At 45.5% G+C, this 13,422-nt stretch overlaps 1 protein-coding gene and 1 long non-coding RNA gene across 3 annotated transcripts in view; both read right to left on the reverse strand.

The window, feature by feature from the left end:
- CD99 (CD99 molecule (Xg blood group)) overlaps nucleotides 1–962 on the reverse strand; it is a 39,946-nt gene extending 38,984 nt beyond the window's left edge. For both annotated transcript variants that reach the window (XM_077343334.1, XM_077343332.1), the window contains exon 1: nucleotides 705–962. In XM_077343334.1, coding sequence (XP_077199449.1) covers nucleotides 705–765 — 61 coding nt within the window. In that variant the 5' untranslated portion in view covers nucleotides 766–962. The remainder of the gene's footprint in view (nucleotides 1–704) is intronic.
- Nucleotides 1–13,422, reverse strand: part of LOC143840168 (uncharacterized) — a 75,412-nt gene that overhangs the window by 38,984 nt on the left and 23,006 nt on the right. The window lies entirely within an intron of this gene.

The raw sequence follows: 13,422 nt of genomic DNA on the forward strand, positions 1-13,422 counted from the left end.
GGGGGTAAGTGATTTCCTGGAGGGGGGGGTAGACTATCCTTGGTAGAAATCATGTGGTTGTGGAGGACAAGCTACTGAGGACAAGCCGTTTGGGTATCAGATCGCACATTCTTCACTTGTTTGAGTGCTGCTTAAGCATGAAGTGCTGCGGTCCCAGACTGCATGAATGGCTTCAGATTCATCAACAGAACGTGGCCTTGTCCAGGAAACCGAGAGGGGACAATGCCTGTTTCCACTTGATGCGAAAGCCCTCCTGGCCCAACCCTACTGAGTTCAACAGTGCCGAGGGCCAAGGCAACCTGCCCTCGAAGGCCAACTGGGCTAGGCTTCCGCTCACCGCCCGCCCGCGAGAAGGCCTCCCTTGCAACGCAGGATCACTTTCACCCACCGACGGCCTCTTTGCCGTCTGAAGAAGAAGGGAATGCCTCGGAGCGCGTGCAAAGCGCCTGCCAGCGCCAGGCCCCGCTTCAGTGCCGGAGAAAGCGTCCTAGCGCCAAGGGCGTGGCAGGCAGGCAGGCAGGCAGGGCCCGATCCCCGGCATCCCTCCGCTACAGGACCCAGCCCCGACGGCCGGCTGCCAGCCAGTTTCCCGGCCTCCGGGGCGTCCCTCTGCGGGCGCCTTTGTCCCGGGCTGGCGCGGTGGCCGTGGCGTGGGAGGGGCGGGGTCCGGGCGGAGAAGCGGCCGGGGGCTCTCCCCCTCTTACCTCTGCAGTGGGCCGCCAGCAGCGCCAAAGCCAAGCAGGCGAGCGGGGCGAGCGGCTGCATGGTCCCGCGCTCTTCCAAGGGGCAACAACAACTGCGGCCAGCGGCTCCTGCGGGGAATCTGTCGCGAGCGCGGCGGCGGCAGCAGGCGGCAGCGCCCCTCCCTTCCAGACAAACAAGAGCCCAAAGTTGGAAACCCAAAGTGGGCTAGAGCTGGACGCGCGCCACCTTAGAGCCCTGCCTGCGGGAGGTGGGCAGCCAATCCCGGGCGGGCGATGGACTCCGGCAGCCAATGGCAGGCGCGTGGAATCTCCGTCCGCTCCCACCCTGATGACAGGGGGGAGGCGGTTGAGTCATGCCTCGAAGTAACAGGACACCCGCGGGCGGCGGGCTCGGGCGTGGCGGCCTCCGTCTGCCCTGCGCTGGAGGGCTCATCTTCAGCTCCCGCGGGCGGGCTGGGCGCTGCTGCTGGGACGGGAAGGGGGGGGGGGGGTCTCTGCCTCTCTTTTCCCCGCCGGCTCCAATTGGTGAGCATGTGCGCTCTCGGCGGTTGCCAATCCGTGAACGCTCAACGCAGAGTGAAGCGGGCTGAAAAGCTCCCGACGCAATTTTGACAAGAGGGCTGGTGTTCAAAAGGAACTGGAAAGTGCGCGTGAACAGTCGGCTCCTTTGTGTGGAGGAGCAAATAGGGACAATGGTGGGACACTCTTCGTGCGATCTCTCGAAGTGCCTTGTGTCATACCTGTCTTGACAGGGAGCTATCCCGCCCAGGGTGTTTCCCCCGCCAGCCTCTAGTTTCATGCGACTGACAAACAATATATAAATCAAGAAGAAGAATGTGACCATTATGAAGAGGGTCCATGGGGAACTAATGTGGTGGTGCTCAACTAGAATCCCCAAACCCTGCGAATGACATCAAGAGACATGTGAAGGTGCTATGCAACCAGAGTTCTCTGTTGTATCAACTGGTAATGATGGTTTTATGGGTAAAATAGCTTCATAGCAGAACTGAAGTAGGTGTGAGTTGTTGTTTTTATATATTATGTAACTTGGTCATTGTCCAATAAAATAAGATCATAATTGGTAGATTATATTTTAGAGACAGGAATTGTACTGCAGAGATAGACCTCTGTATTCAGAACAACTGCCAATACAATCCTAAACAGCTTTCTGAGATCATTAAAGTCAATTGGTTTGGAATGACTTAATCATAGAGTATTTTGCAAATCTCAGAATACCCTCCCAGTATCATGACATCACTTCTGGTTTTCACCAAAAGTGATGGCACATACCAGTGTGATGCTGGAGTGCCTGTGCTCACCTCCTCACTCCCCCCCCCTCACACACACACACACACACATGGCCCCAAAGGTTCCAGGCTTTGCTCTGGCAGCCATAGCTCTGCCTAGAATTGTACTATGGTATTTTGAGGACTTGCTCTAAGCATACATAGCCTTTAGTTTTTTCCACACACAACTGCTCTTTGTCTTGAACTTATTTTGAGCTGTTCCACATTCTGGTAACCTTTATCTGTAGACAAAGAAATATAACAGGAAGGATTCTTGTGGGGGGTGTAAATACTTTTGTTCTACCTTTCATTGACTTCAGACTTTTTGGCCTTTATTTTTGCTGTAGTGGGCATCTCCTCTGGAATGAATATATATAGAGAAACTGTAGCAAGATTTGAGACATACATTTCCAATTAATGCTGGTGACTGAAGGGGGAAAAATGTTTTCTTCAAGAGCAGCTTGATGACACTGGATGGAAATTAAAAGCATACTCCATAGCAGTTCTAAATAACTCAGGCTTCACCTTTTGCTAGGCTATGAACACCTATTTCCAGAGATATTCCCTATGAACACCTATGAACACCTATTTCCAGAGATATTCCCGTGCCAGATATTCCCGATTGCTAGGCTATGAACACCTATTTCCAGAGATATTCCCGTGCCAGAAGGACAGTTGCATTGGCATAGGTTACTCTGTCAGTGTGATTGATGAAGGTTTGCAAAGTGCTGCTCCAGCTGATGGGCTGTCCTTGGAACAGACTGATGCTGCGGCAGTGAACACCCAGCAATAGACACTAGAATACCCTTTGTCTGCATCAGAAAAGTTACTTGCAGGATATATTTGCTATATTTTATGACTTTGTATATGTTTGTAGAAGCTTTTCAGAAAAATTGTACATCTTTATCAGGATCATCTTACATTTGCACACAGTTCTTTGCTGAATACAGGATACACGTTTTTACATGTAGCCTAAAGTGAAAAAAGATTTGTACATCCGACAGCCATTCATAAACATGACTATAATTACTCTAGAGCTCCAACAGTCACTCTAAACGTAAGAACTCCACGACCTGAACTCTAGTTACACTAATCCTATCCCTAACAAGAACACTTAAATGTGTAAAATAAATATGGGAAAAATGTATTTTACATGTAACCTATTATGAAGAAATCTTAGTACATCATGTAGGCTTTCCTAACCATAACTTTCAATGTTCCTTACCCTTAATACACACTCTAAACCTAGCTAACCCTAAACCTAACTTTAACCCCAAAGTTGTAAAATATATCCATAAAAATACATATTTTTTACATGTAATCTAATGTGAAGAAATATTTGTACATCCCGTTGGCTTTCCTAACCATGATTCCAAGTCTTTCTTACCCCTAATACACTCTACCACTCTGCAACCCTAACTTTAACCCTTAAGTTTGTAAAATGATTCCAGAAAACACACATATTTACATGTAACCTAATGTGAAGAAATAAATGTACATCTCATACTAACTATTGAGTCTTACTCTTCCTTACCCCTAATACACCTTTGAAACCTAACCATTCCCCAATGTGGACCATGACTTAGCTCAGTGGTCCCCAACCTTTCTGAGGCTGGGGACCGGCAGGGCATCGGGCCGCGCCCGCGCATCGGGCCACGCCCGCACGGGCCGCGCATGCGCAGTGCACGGCCCGGCCCTGATTCCCTCTCCCCGCCCTCCCGCAGTAAGAAGCTTCCCGGGCCGCAAGCTTGTATATAAACTAATGTGAAGACATACATGTCTATCCCATAGGCTTTCCTAACCATGAATCTCTCTCTTCCTCATCCCTAATGCACACTCTAAACTTAACCATTTCCTAACCAGAACCATACCTTAGCTAAACGTAACCCTAACTTTACCCTTGTGTGTAAAATAAGTCCAGAAAAATACATATTTTACGTATAATGTCAAGAAATATTAATACAGCCTATAACATTTCTAAACCACAATTCTCACTCTCCCTTACACCTACACACTGTAAATCTAACCACTCCCCAGTGTGAATCATACCTGAGCTAATCCTAATGCTAACTTTAATCCTTAAAGTTGTGAAAGAAATAGAGAAAAGATTGGCTCCAGTCAAACCTCCCAGGTTTGTGAAGCTAGTGGGGGGTATTAGATATTGTAAACTGTAGTTGTTTTTACAATTTTAATCTTAGTGTGTATTTTAATGTTGTTACCCACTCTGGGCATTTGAAAAGGCAGGATACAAATAAAATTGTTGTCATTTAGCTAAATCTTGCATTCTCTTCATATTCTGCTTTCATTACAGACTGCTGTTAAATTCAATATGTTAGTCACTTAGGCCCATTATGCACGGGGGTGGGGGGGAAGCGCACATTTGGGGCGGAATGGCGGCGACTAAAATCACCGATAACACACGGTGCCGGCTGCAACCGGCTGCAGATTCAGTGCATGCCGCCGAAAAAGCTGCATTAGCGAAACGCGGAAGAAAGCGCAGCTTCTGGGTGACCGGGGCGCAACCAGTAGCGGCGCCAGGGTCGCTGCGTGCATAATCGGTTACTCTGGATTTTGCCACCGTTGCGTCCCATCCCGTGCATAAGCGGTAAGCTTCGCTTCTCCCCCTTCCGCGTTTTCCATTTGACCCGAAATCGCCGTTTCGGCGGCCGTGCATAATGGGCCTTACATAATTCTTAGTAGTTGAAGGATACACATAGCTAGAAAAAAGCAAGAGCATCTTAAATAAGGTGACCAGATTGTCCCACTTTTGGAGGGACATCTGGGGGCACCTGGCAAATTGCACTTATGCTGAAATTAAATATATATATATTACAATACTATTTTTGCGTTCTATGCATTCTATGAAAAATTTTGTTGCTCCATATAGACCAAATTTTAATCAAGAACCCCCCCTGGTCAATGTTGTCCCGCTTTACCAATGTTAAAATCTGGTCACCTTAACCTTAAAGACAGCCAAAATTTGGAGCGGGGCATGAGCATTTGTGAGTCCTGTTCACTTCTAGTGACTTACAAAAGCTCCTATCCTGCCACAAATTTTGTTAGCCTTTGAAGTGCTACTGGACTGTTGCTTTTTTCTACTGCTTTTTTCTACTGCAAGATGGGGCTACCCATCTTGCACAGATATATGGTAGTAAGTCCTACTGAGTTCTGGCTGCAATCTTATGCACACTTATTTAGATGTAAGCCCTCTCAAAATTATTATGAATATATGTCCATGGATGGGCTGCATATTTTCTGAGTAAACTCACATAGGATATACTTGAAAAGATTATTGCTATTTGTCCGGCCACCGTAACTGCTTCCTTTGTTTTGGTGTATCTACAGACCTTTTCTGTTTCTCCCTGGCCTCTTAGTATCTGCTGTTCTCATGATTAATTCTAGGATCCTTACCAACGACCTGGAATAAAAATGTCCCTTTAATTGAAGTATAATGTAATATTATTTACCACAATGTCATGAAAAGCTTCAGGCATCATTTTCCAGATACTAAGCCTCTGTTAAAGAACATTTCTTTTTAAACTGTTAGCATCCCTATCTGGTTCTCTTTCAGTGGATTGTCCTTCATTGTTGATAACATCAGATTCTTGGAGTTTCTTCTGATCTTTCAGATAGAAAGAACAAAGACCCTTTAGGTGATACTGGAAAAACTCAGGAATCCTTGGAATGTAGTTACTGTCATTGGACCTACACCCACATATATATTTGTAAATAAACAGATAATTGTAAAGACCCCAACATGCTCTGCTTATCCAGGAAGTGGTGCTTGGGGTAAGGGGCAAACAGTACCCCCTGTGTTAAGTGGTACTAGATATAATATATCCTCAGCCCTGTAATACATCTCACTGGTAGGGAAGTGCTCTTTTCTTTGTTAGATAATAATTTGGCAAGCACTGTACTGAAAAAAAAAGATTTTAAACTAAGTGATCAGCAGCAGGAAAACATCTGCAAATGCATGAATTACTCAGAAAGTCCAGAATTGTCTTTGGAGTACAACCACACCCTGGGGAAAGGAAAACAGAGGTAGAATGGTAGGTGGAGCTTCCTGATGTATTCAGTGTTCACTCATCAAGAAAGTGGAAGATGGAGTGAATACTCAGTATCCTGGCAATTGCCCCGTCCCCCAAAAGCTATAACTATGGGCAAGACAGCTTGATGAAAAATCATCTAGCTGTGACTAGCAAGCCTTAGTTTGCAGCATTTCCCATGGATCACTCTGATATGGGTTATTTATTTATTTATTATTGCATTTTTATATCAGGGTTATCAGGTATTCAGAAATGAGAGGTACTAGAGCTGTTCAACCTCCCATCCTGTTCTTGTATAGGTCCTCTCATTAACCCTTCTCCCTTATATGGTCACGGCACAGACTGCCTTTCTGCCCTACAATCCTTAAAGAGCCTTAAGTTACACCACCTCCAACTGGCTGGTGATCCCTGGCCCCAAGGAAGCTTGCTTGATCTCATCCAGGGCCAGAGACTTCTCCATCCTGGTCCCCACCTGGTGGAATGAGCTCCCAGAAGAGATCAGTGCCCTAACAGAACTAGAGCAGTTCCGTAGAGCCTGTAAAAGGGAGCTCTTCCACAAAGTACTTGGTTGAGGTTGAACCAACTTGAACCAACGCCTTCCATGGGTCTCTGAGCCCTCCTCCCATGAATCTCTATGCAGGAACTCACCAGCCAAAGGTCCATCAGTATGCTTCATTATGAATTACTGTTCTCATTACTATTCAACTGTACTATTTGTTCTACTGTTATTACTGTTATTATTATTATTTCTTTGTATTGTTCTGTTCTATGTTTCATGTAAACCGCCCTGAGCCTTAGGGGAGGTTGGTGAATGAATGTATGTATGTATGTATGTATGTATGTATGTATGTATGTATGTATGTATGTATGTATGTATGTATGTATGAATGAATGAATGAATGAATGAATGAATGAATCTAGAATTAGTCAACCCAAGTGATTCATTGTAACTTAACTCCAACACTGAGCTGGTCGACTCTTATTGACTTTTGTGCTGAAACACAGGGAGAACACACTGCTTTTCATCTCTTATACACATTTCCAGTTTCACTGTGTTTCACAGGTCTCTCCAATAATTAGAGTGCCTCTGTTTTCCTGTTCAAGAGAATGTTTTCATATAGATGAAAAATCTACAGTTGGTATGAGAAGCCATAGGCACACCTCTTTTCGTAGTAGTACAAGGCAGTAGCTGATACATCATACCAGTGCGAACACTTTGAAATATTCTTCTGTCAGTGGAGGAGGGCGATGGTATGGCAGGAACTACATTCCACTAAACATAGTTGGCAACAGATAACCGCAGCAGAAAGCACACCTGCCAGATAAAAGCTTGTGAAACTCTTGCATTGTTCTAACATTTGTTGGTGGTAACAAATGTCATGACTGTTCCTGAAGTTGGAGAACATCAGACTCTGTGTGTGAGCAGCATGGTAATATTTTCAAGCGTGTGTAGGAAACTTTAGCTCAAGTAGAAATTGGCTCTCTTTTCTCCCCTATGTTGCTTCCCCAGTAGTGTGAGGCTGGCACATCAGCAAGCATGTCCCTCCAGTGCATCTGGATACATGGATTTATCATGGACTCTCCTGCCAGCTTGCCCGGCTTGAGCGATGTGCTGTAACCTTGCCTGAGCCCCAGGTGCCCACTTGCCTTTTCCACTGCTGGTGGCAGAGGTGGCAGTGGAGGCAGCAGTGACAGTGTCCAGGAGAAGTGAAAGAAATTCCAACGCCTGAAACTAGCTGGCAGAAGGCATGTTCTGGCCTCTGGCCATGGGCAGGAGGATATCTGTCTGGGGTCCCCAAGAAAGCACCCATGTTTGAGTCCAGGCTGATATTGTGCATCATTTATGGCCCCTCGCTGTGTGCTCCCCATCCTGAGACCCAAGAGCCTGTTTGGTGTAGTGATTAGGAGCACTGACTTCTGGTGAACTGAGTTGGATTCCCCATTCCCCCACATACAGCCAGCTGGGTGACCTTGGGCTTGCCACAGTCCTGCTAAAGCTATTCTGACTGAATAGTTATACTAGGGCTCTCTCAGCCTCACTTACCTCACAGAGTGTCTGTTGTGGGGAGAGGAAAGGGAAGGTGACTGTAAGCCGCTTTGAGCCTCCTTCGGGTAGAGAAAAGGAAATATAAAAGCCAACTCTTCTTCTTCTCCTCCATGAAGTGGCTGGTGACCAAAAAAAAGTGTGGGGAGCAATAGTTGTAATAATGATGGTCCTTCAAATTTACACACAAAATCTCAACTACCTTTATATTCAGTCTACTGTATATTTATATTACAGTCTACAGTCTACTGTAAAATGATCCAGTCATTATTTCTCTTACAGCCCCATCTCAGTCTTCAAGAATGGTATGATCCGTTTTTCCTCTCTGTACTATAGTCCTCTGTTCTGTTTGTTTGGCCAAACAATATTCTTTAATGCTTCCATGAGGAACAAAGGGGTCTTGACTTTGAACACAAGATAGTCCTACTGAACACTTTGAAATCTGCTGCTGTCAATACATGCATAAGATAGATTGGGCTGCAGAGAAAATAAATGGGCAAGGATTGGCTGCTGCTGGCAGGTCTCCCAATAGGACCACTTGTTTCAGCACTGGAATGCTAATGTGTTGTTTTTTTTTAAGTTCACCATCAAACCTGCTCTTTCTGGGTGGATTTTTGGCTGTAATCAATGAGGTTGGGTGGGAGGTGGGGAGAGGCATGGGGGAAAGTATTCTAGGGCCGGGAAATAAGAAAACACTGGAACAACATGGGGATGTAAACCAAGTTGGCTGGACATAAGAAAAGCCACAGAAAGAGTGGGGCATGAAAATGGAACATTAAAGCAATCTGGTGAAGGCCTCTGTTTGGGATGACACTGTGAATTGACAGTAGGATGCTTTAGGCTGATCCTGCATTGAGCAGGGGGTTGGACTAGATGGCTTGTATGGCCCCTTCCAACTCTATGATTCTATGATTCTATTTTTTTAAATGTCTTCAAGTTTCCTAAGATTAAAAAGCTGACTCAGATTCAGGCTAAAACAGTGTCTTCCCATCAGCATACATTCATCATCACTTGGTAGATAAACAAAAAACAAAAACAGGTTCTGGGCTACTTTTTTACTACCTTGATAGATGTGTTTATTGGCCAACATTGTTGTTTACTCTTGTGGGCACAAAAAGCAACATTTTCACTGGTTTCCATTCACTTCCTGCCAAACTTGTTGCCCTTGGCCCATCAGCTGTCTGATTTTTCAGTCTGTTGCTGTCATTGTTGGATTTTCACTTAGCAACAACTCTAGGGGGCTGGGTTAGTGCTGCGTAGCAAAAGAATAGAGGAACAGCAGGAAATGATTAACTGCCTTGGGGCGGGGGGAACTTACCAAACCTTAAAACTGTGGGACTGGTTTTCAGAAAATCTGTGCATTTCTGTGTTTTGTTTTTAGTTTCCTAGGAGAGCTCTTCAAAAAGCAAAACAAAGCTCTTTTGCATTTAGTAATGACTAGTTCTGTTATATACAAAATATATCTTCAAGCAAATAAACCAAACTGGTATTTTCACCTTTCCACATTGTACAGTTTGATGGTTTCCAGCATTCTGGACATGTTTGTTTGTTTATAAAACACATTAGTACAGTGGTTCTCAACCTGGGGGTCAGGACCCCTTTGGGGGTCGAATGACCCTTTCACAGAGGTCGTGGCAGGGTGAGCAGCTTGGCGGGGGGGGGACCACTGTTGCTGCTTCTCCTGCAGGCACCCGCACTCAGCTGCCAGCCGCTCCAGCAGTGCCCCTGGGAAAAAAACAATTTAGATACAATCATGAACAAGGGATGTTCACACCATTTGGTCAGTTTTGGTTTAATTTCTGTGAAAGAACACTTGCATAATTTTATGGTTGGGGGTCACCACAATATGAGGAACTGTATGAAAGGGTCGTGGCATTTGGAGGGTTGAGAACCACTGACCTAGAGTTATCAAATTTGTATCTTTGTTCTTTCCCGTTAGGTTGAGAAGATGAACGACTTGGCCAGTAGAGCCCGGAGTTGTTAATCTCCCACTCCACCCCTTTCTGAGAGTAGGAAAAATGAATACGAGATTGAGTTTCATGACTTTTTTGCTCTTTTGAAGTATGAAACATCATACAATCAACCATGGATAAGAACTAATCAAGACATTCCTCAAGGTTTTCTTAGTTATATACAAGCTGAATTCTGCTGCAAGTCATTGGATTCAATCTAGTGGAAAATTTTCACTTATGAAAAGGGGCCTTTTTACTAACTCTCCCTCCTATTACAGGCCTCCAGTTCCCCCTTTATGTTGTTCCCAAACACCCTCCTGTTCCTCAAGACCAGCATTTTCATCTTAAGAAGGAGCAGGAAGCAACTGAATTCCTATTCCACTATCAGCTGAGATTTCCCATGGGATGCAAGGCACTAATATGAAAAAGTTATTATATAGACAAGAGTGTTTGTGTGTGTGTGTGGGGGGATCCATCCCAATATTTATGAGTTTGGGTTAATTGAACCTGAAAAATATTGGTATTTCCTGATATTCCCAAATCATAATACCAAAATGGTATTCAGATTCAGTAAAAATTTGGGATTCCCTAATTTTTCAGCTCCATTGTACTCTATGGAGACCATTATAATAAATTACCCTCTAGAACAGTGTTTTTCAACCTATTGACCATAGAGGACTCCCTGAAGTATTCTTCAGGCTTTGAGGACCCCCAGAAGTATCAGCTGGCCACACCCTCAGAAGTCATGTGCCACCAGAAGTGACATCACCCTGACGCGCCCACTGGATGTGACATCAAACTTTGTTCTCTCATACTCCATGCTGACACTCTCTAACTCATGCTCACTCTGTTTATTCATGGTGGGCACAAAGTTGGCTTTTTAAACTTTAATTTAGAATTACAGTTTGTAGCAAAGAAGCAAGTGTCAGATTGCCCAGGCACCCACATTTGGATGTCTTGGCAAAATTAGAGTTAGGCTGAATATTTCTGAACCAGGACATCTTTCATTGTTCTTTCAACATAAGGAGAAGAGGGAAGGAGTACGTATGCACATCAACAAGCCAGGCAGGGTTGGTCCAAGGATCTTGAGCACCAAGAAACGAGTGCCTGCCCTCCTCACTTCCCTATGCCATGGAGAGGTACAAGATGGCACTTGATCTCCCCCACTGGGCTACAGGAAGAAGCTGCTGCCTTCCATCTTTGTCCCCAAGTGGTGGGGAATGGCAGTATACACCCTCCTCAATTCACATAATACAGCAGGAAGTGGAGGGAAGGAGGAAGAGGGCCAGGCTAGGCCCAGGCCAGGTCTGCCCCCACTGAAGGGAGGGAAGAAGAAGAACTGGGTTTTTGTATCTTGCTTTTTACTACCTGAATCAGTCACAAAGTAAATAAAACTACAATCAATATTAATGCATAAAAATACAACAAAGATGGCAGAACAATCCTTACCCTGAAACAGGCTGTGATGGGCTAATTGGCAGAACAATGACACAGCTCTAGAGTTTTCCTAAAACAACCTGTCTTTTCCCTAAAACAACTTATTCCAACACAGATTTTACTAAAATCACAACAATGCTGTTACCACCAACTTAAAGTATAGAGATTTTCTTGCTATACTCCCCCCCCCCCCCCGGATGTAGCAAAGCATGACAGGTCTGTTGACTGTAAAGTGCCATGTAAGGAGAAATAGCAGTAAGGAGAAATACAGAGCAATGCCTGGTGACCTTTTCTATACACATCACCCTATGCAGTAGTTATATAATAGTTAGCTGAATGGTTAGAGCTGAGTTGCCTGAAATTCAACTTCAAGATGGAAGTTATGTGGTTTGGGAGAAAGGGGCCAGATCAGGAGGCATGCTTTCCCAGTCAGGACACGGTGCAACTTAAGATCACATCCAAAGTCAGGAATTTGTGGGTGATTCCTGATGCTTCCCTATCAATGAAGACACAGGTCACCAGAGTAAACCACATGGCATTTTTCCATCTATGCCAGGTGAGGCTAGTAACATCCTTTTTGCCCTCAGATCACCTGGCCACAGTGATCCATGCAACGGTCACCTCTATGCTTGACTTCTGTAACTTGCTCTACACTGGCCTTCCCTTATTCTTGACCTGTAAATTACAACTGGTACAAAATGCAGCTGCTAAGAATCCTCCTCACAGGTGCATCTTGGAGGGGTGGGGCGTGGGGATGGGTTTAGATTCTATGCCACTGGGATTTTCTTAAGGGGTGGGATTTATGTGTTTTATTTTGGGGTTTTAAGTATTATAACCTGCCATGAGCCAGCTAGCCTGGGGGTAGCAAGTAATAAATTTAAATAAATAAACAAACAAATAAATAAATAAAAACATTCACTCATTCAAATTCATTTCTCGGCCCTATGGCCTGTATAGTGTAGCCAGGAGATCTGAGGATTGTCTGGCAGCCAGGCAAGAGATGTTTGGAGGTGGCTGGTCATTTCCTTCCTCCGTGCCTTGACCCCTGGTGTTCCTTGGAAGAACTCCATCCAAATCCTCAGAGGTCTTCTGTCCAAATGCTAGTAAAGTATTGTTATTATTGCTTAATTCTGAGATCTGATGGGATTCGGCTTGCCTGGACTATCCAGGCCAGGGTCCTATACAGTAGTGATAAGCAGTAACAATCATTACTGAAACAGCCCTAGATATTTCTTTTCTTTTGTGCACGCAGTTACTACCCAAAGCCAGATAAAAGTTCATAAAGAAAAATACAGAAAGCGTACTTTCCTGCAATATCAAACTACTACCAAATTCAAATAGCAAACACTAAACACCCAAGCACTGGCCACTAGAGAGGCTCCGCTGGCAACTCCAAGCCCTCTGCCCAATAGGCCTGCCTCAAGCCTCCGGCTGCTGGACACAGGATGGATGAGTCGCAGAGCCAGAGACCTGGGTGAGCCACTTGCTAGGCAGCCAACTACTGGCTGCCGAAGATGCTCTGTTGGTTGCCCTGAGCACACCGCTTGATGGGCCGCCTTGAGCCTCCCACCGTCGATTATTTGGGGAGGGTATGGGTGGGGCCCACAATGCCCAAAGCCAAGGAGCTGGATAAGCTACTCCCCAGGCAGTCTACCACTGGCTGCCAAAGACCTCTGCCAGCTGCGCTGAGCCCTCGGCTTCCCCGGTTCACTAGGAGCCTCCAGCCCTGACATGAAAGACAGGTGGGGTTGGGGCCAAAAGTCTTGAGGCCAGAGAGCTGGGAATGCTGCTCACCAGGCAGCCTGATGCTGCCAGAGATGCTCCATTGGCCAGAACCTGCCGCAAACTGACAAGCTGTCCTGGTGGCGGCTCGGACAGAGGAGACCGGACCCCTCGCACATGCTGCCTTCTAAAGCCCCCCATGACTGTGCCTCCCCACCCTGCCCCAGGTGC

Source organism: Paroedura picta, chromosome 6, assembly GCF_049243985.1.
Source record: "Paroedura picta isolate Pp20150507F chromosome 6, Ppicta_v3.0, whole genome shotgun sequence".
NCBI classification, from domain to species: domain Eukaryota; kingdom Metazoa; phylum Chordata; class Lepidosauria; order Squamata; family Gekkonidae; genus Paroedura; species Paroedura picta.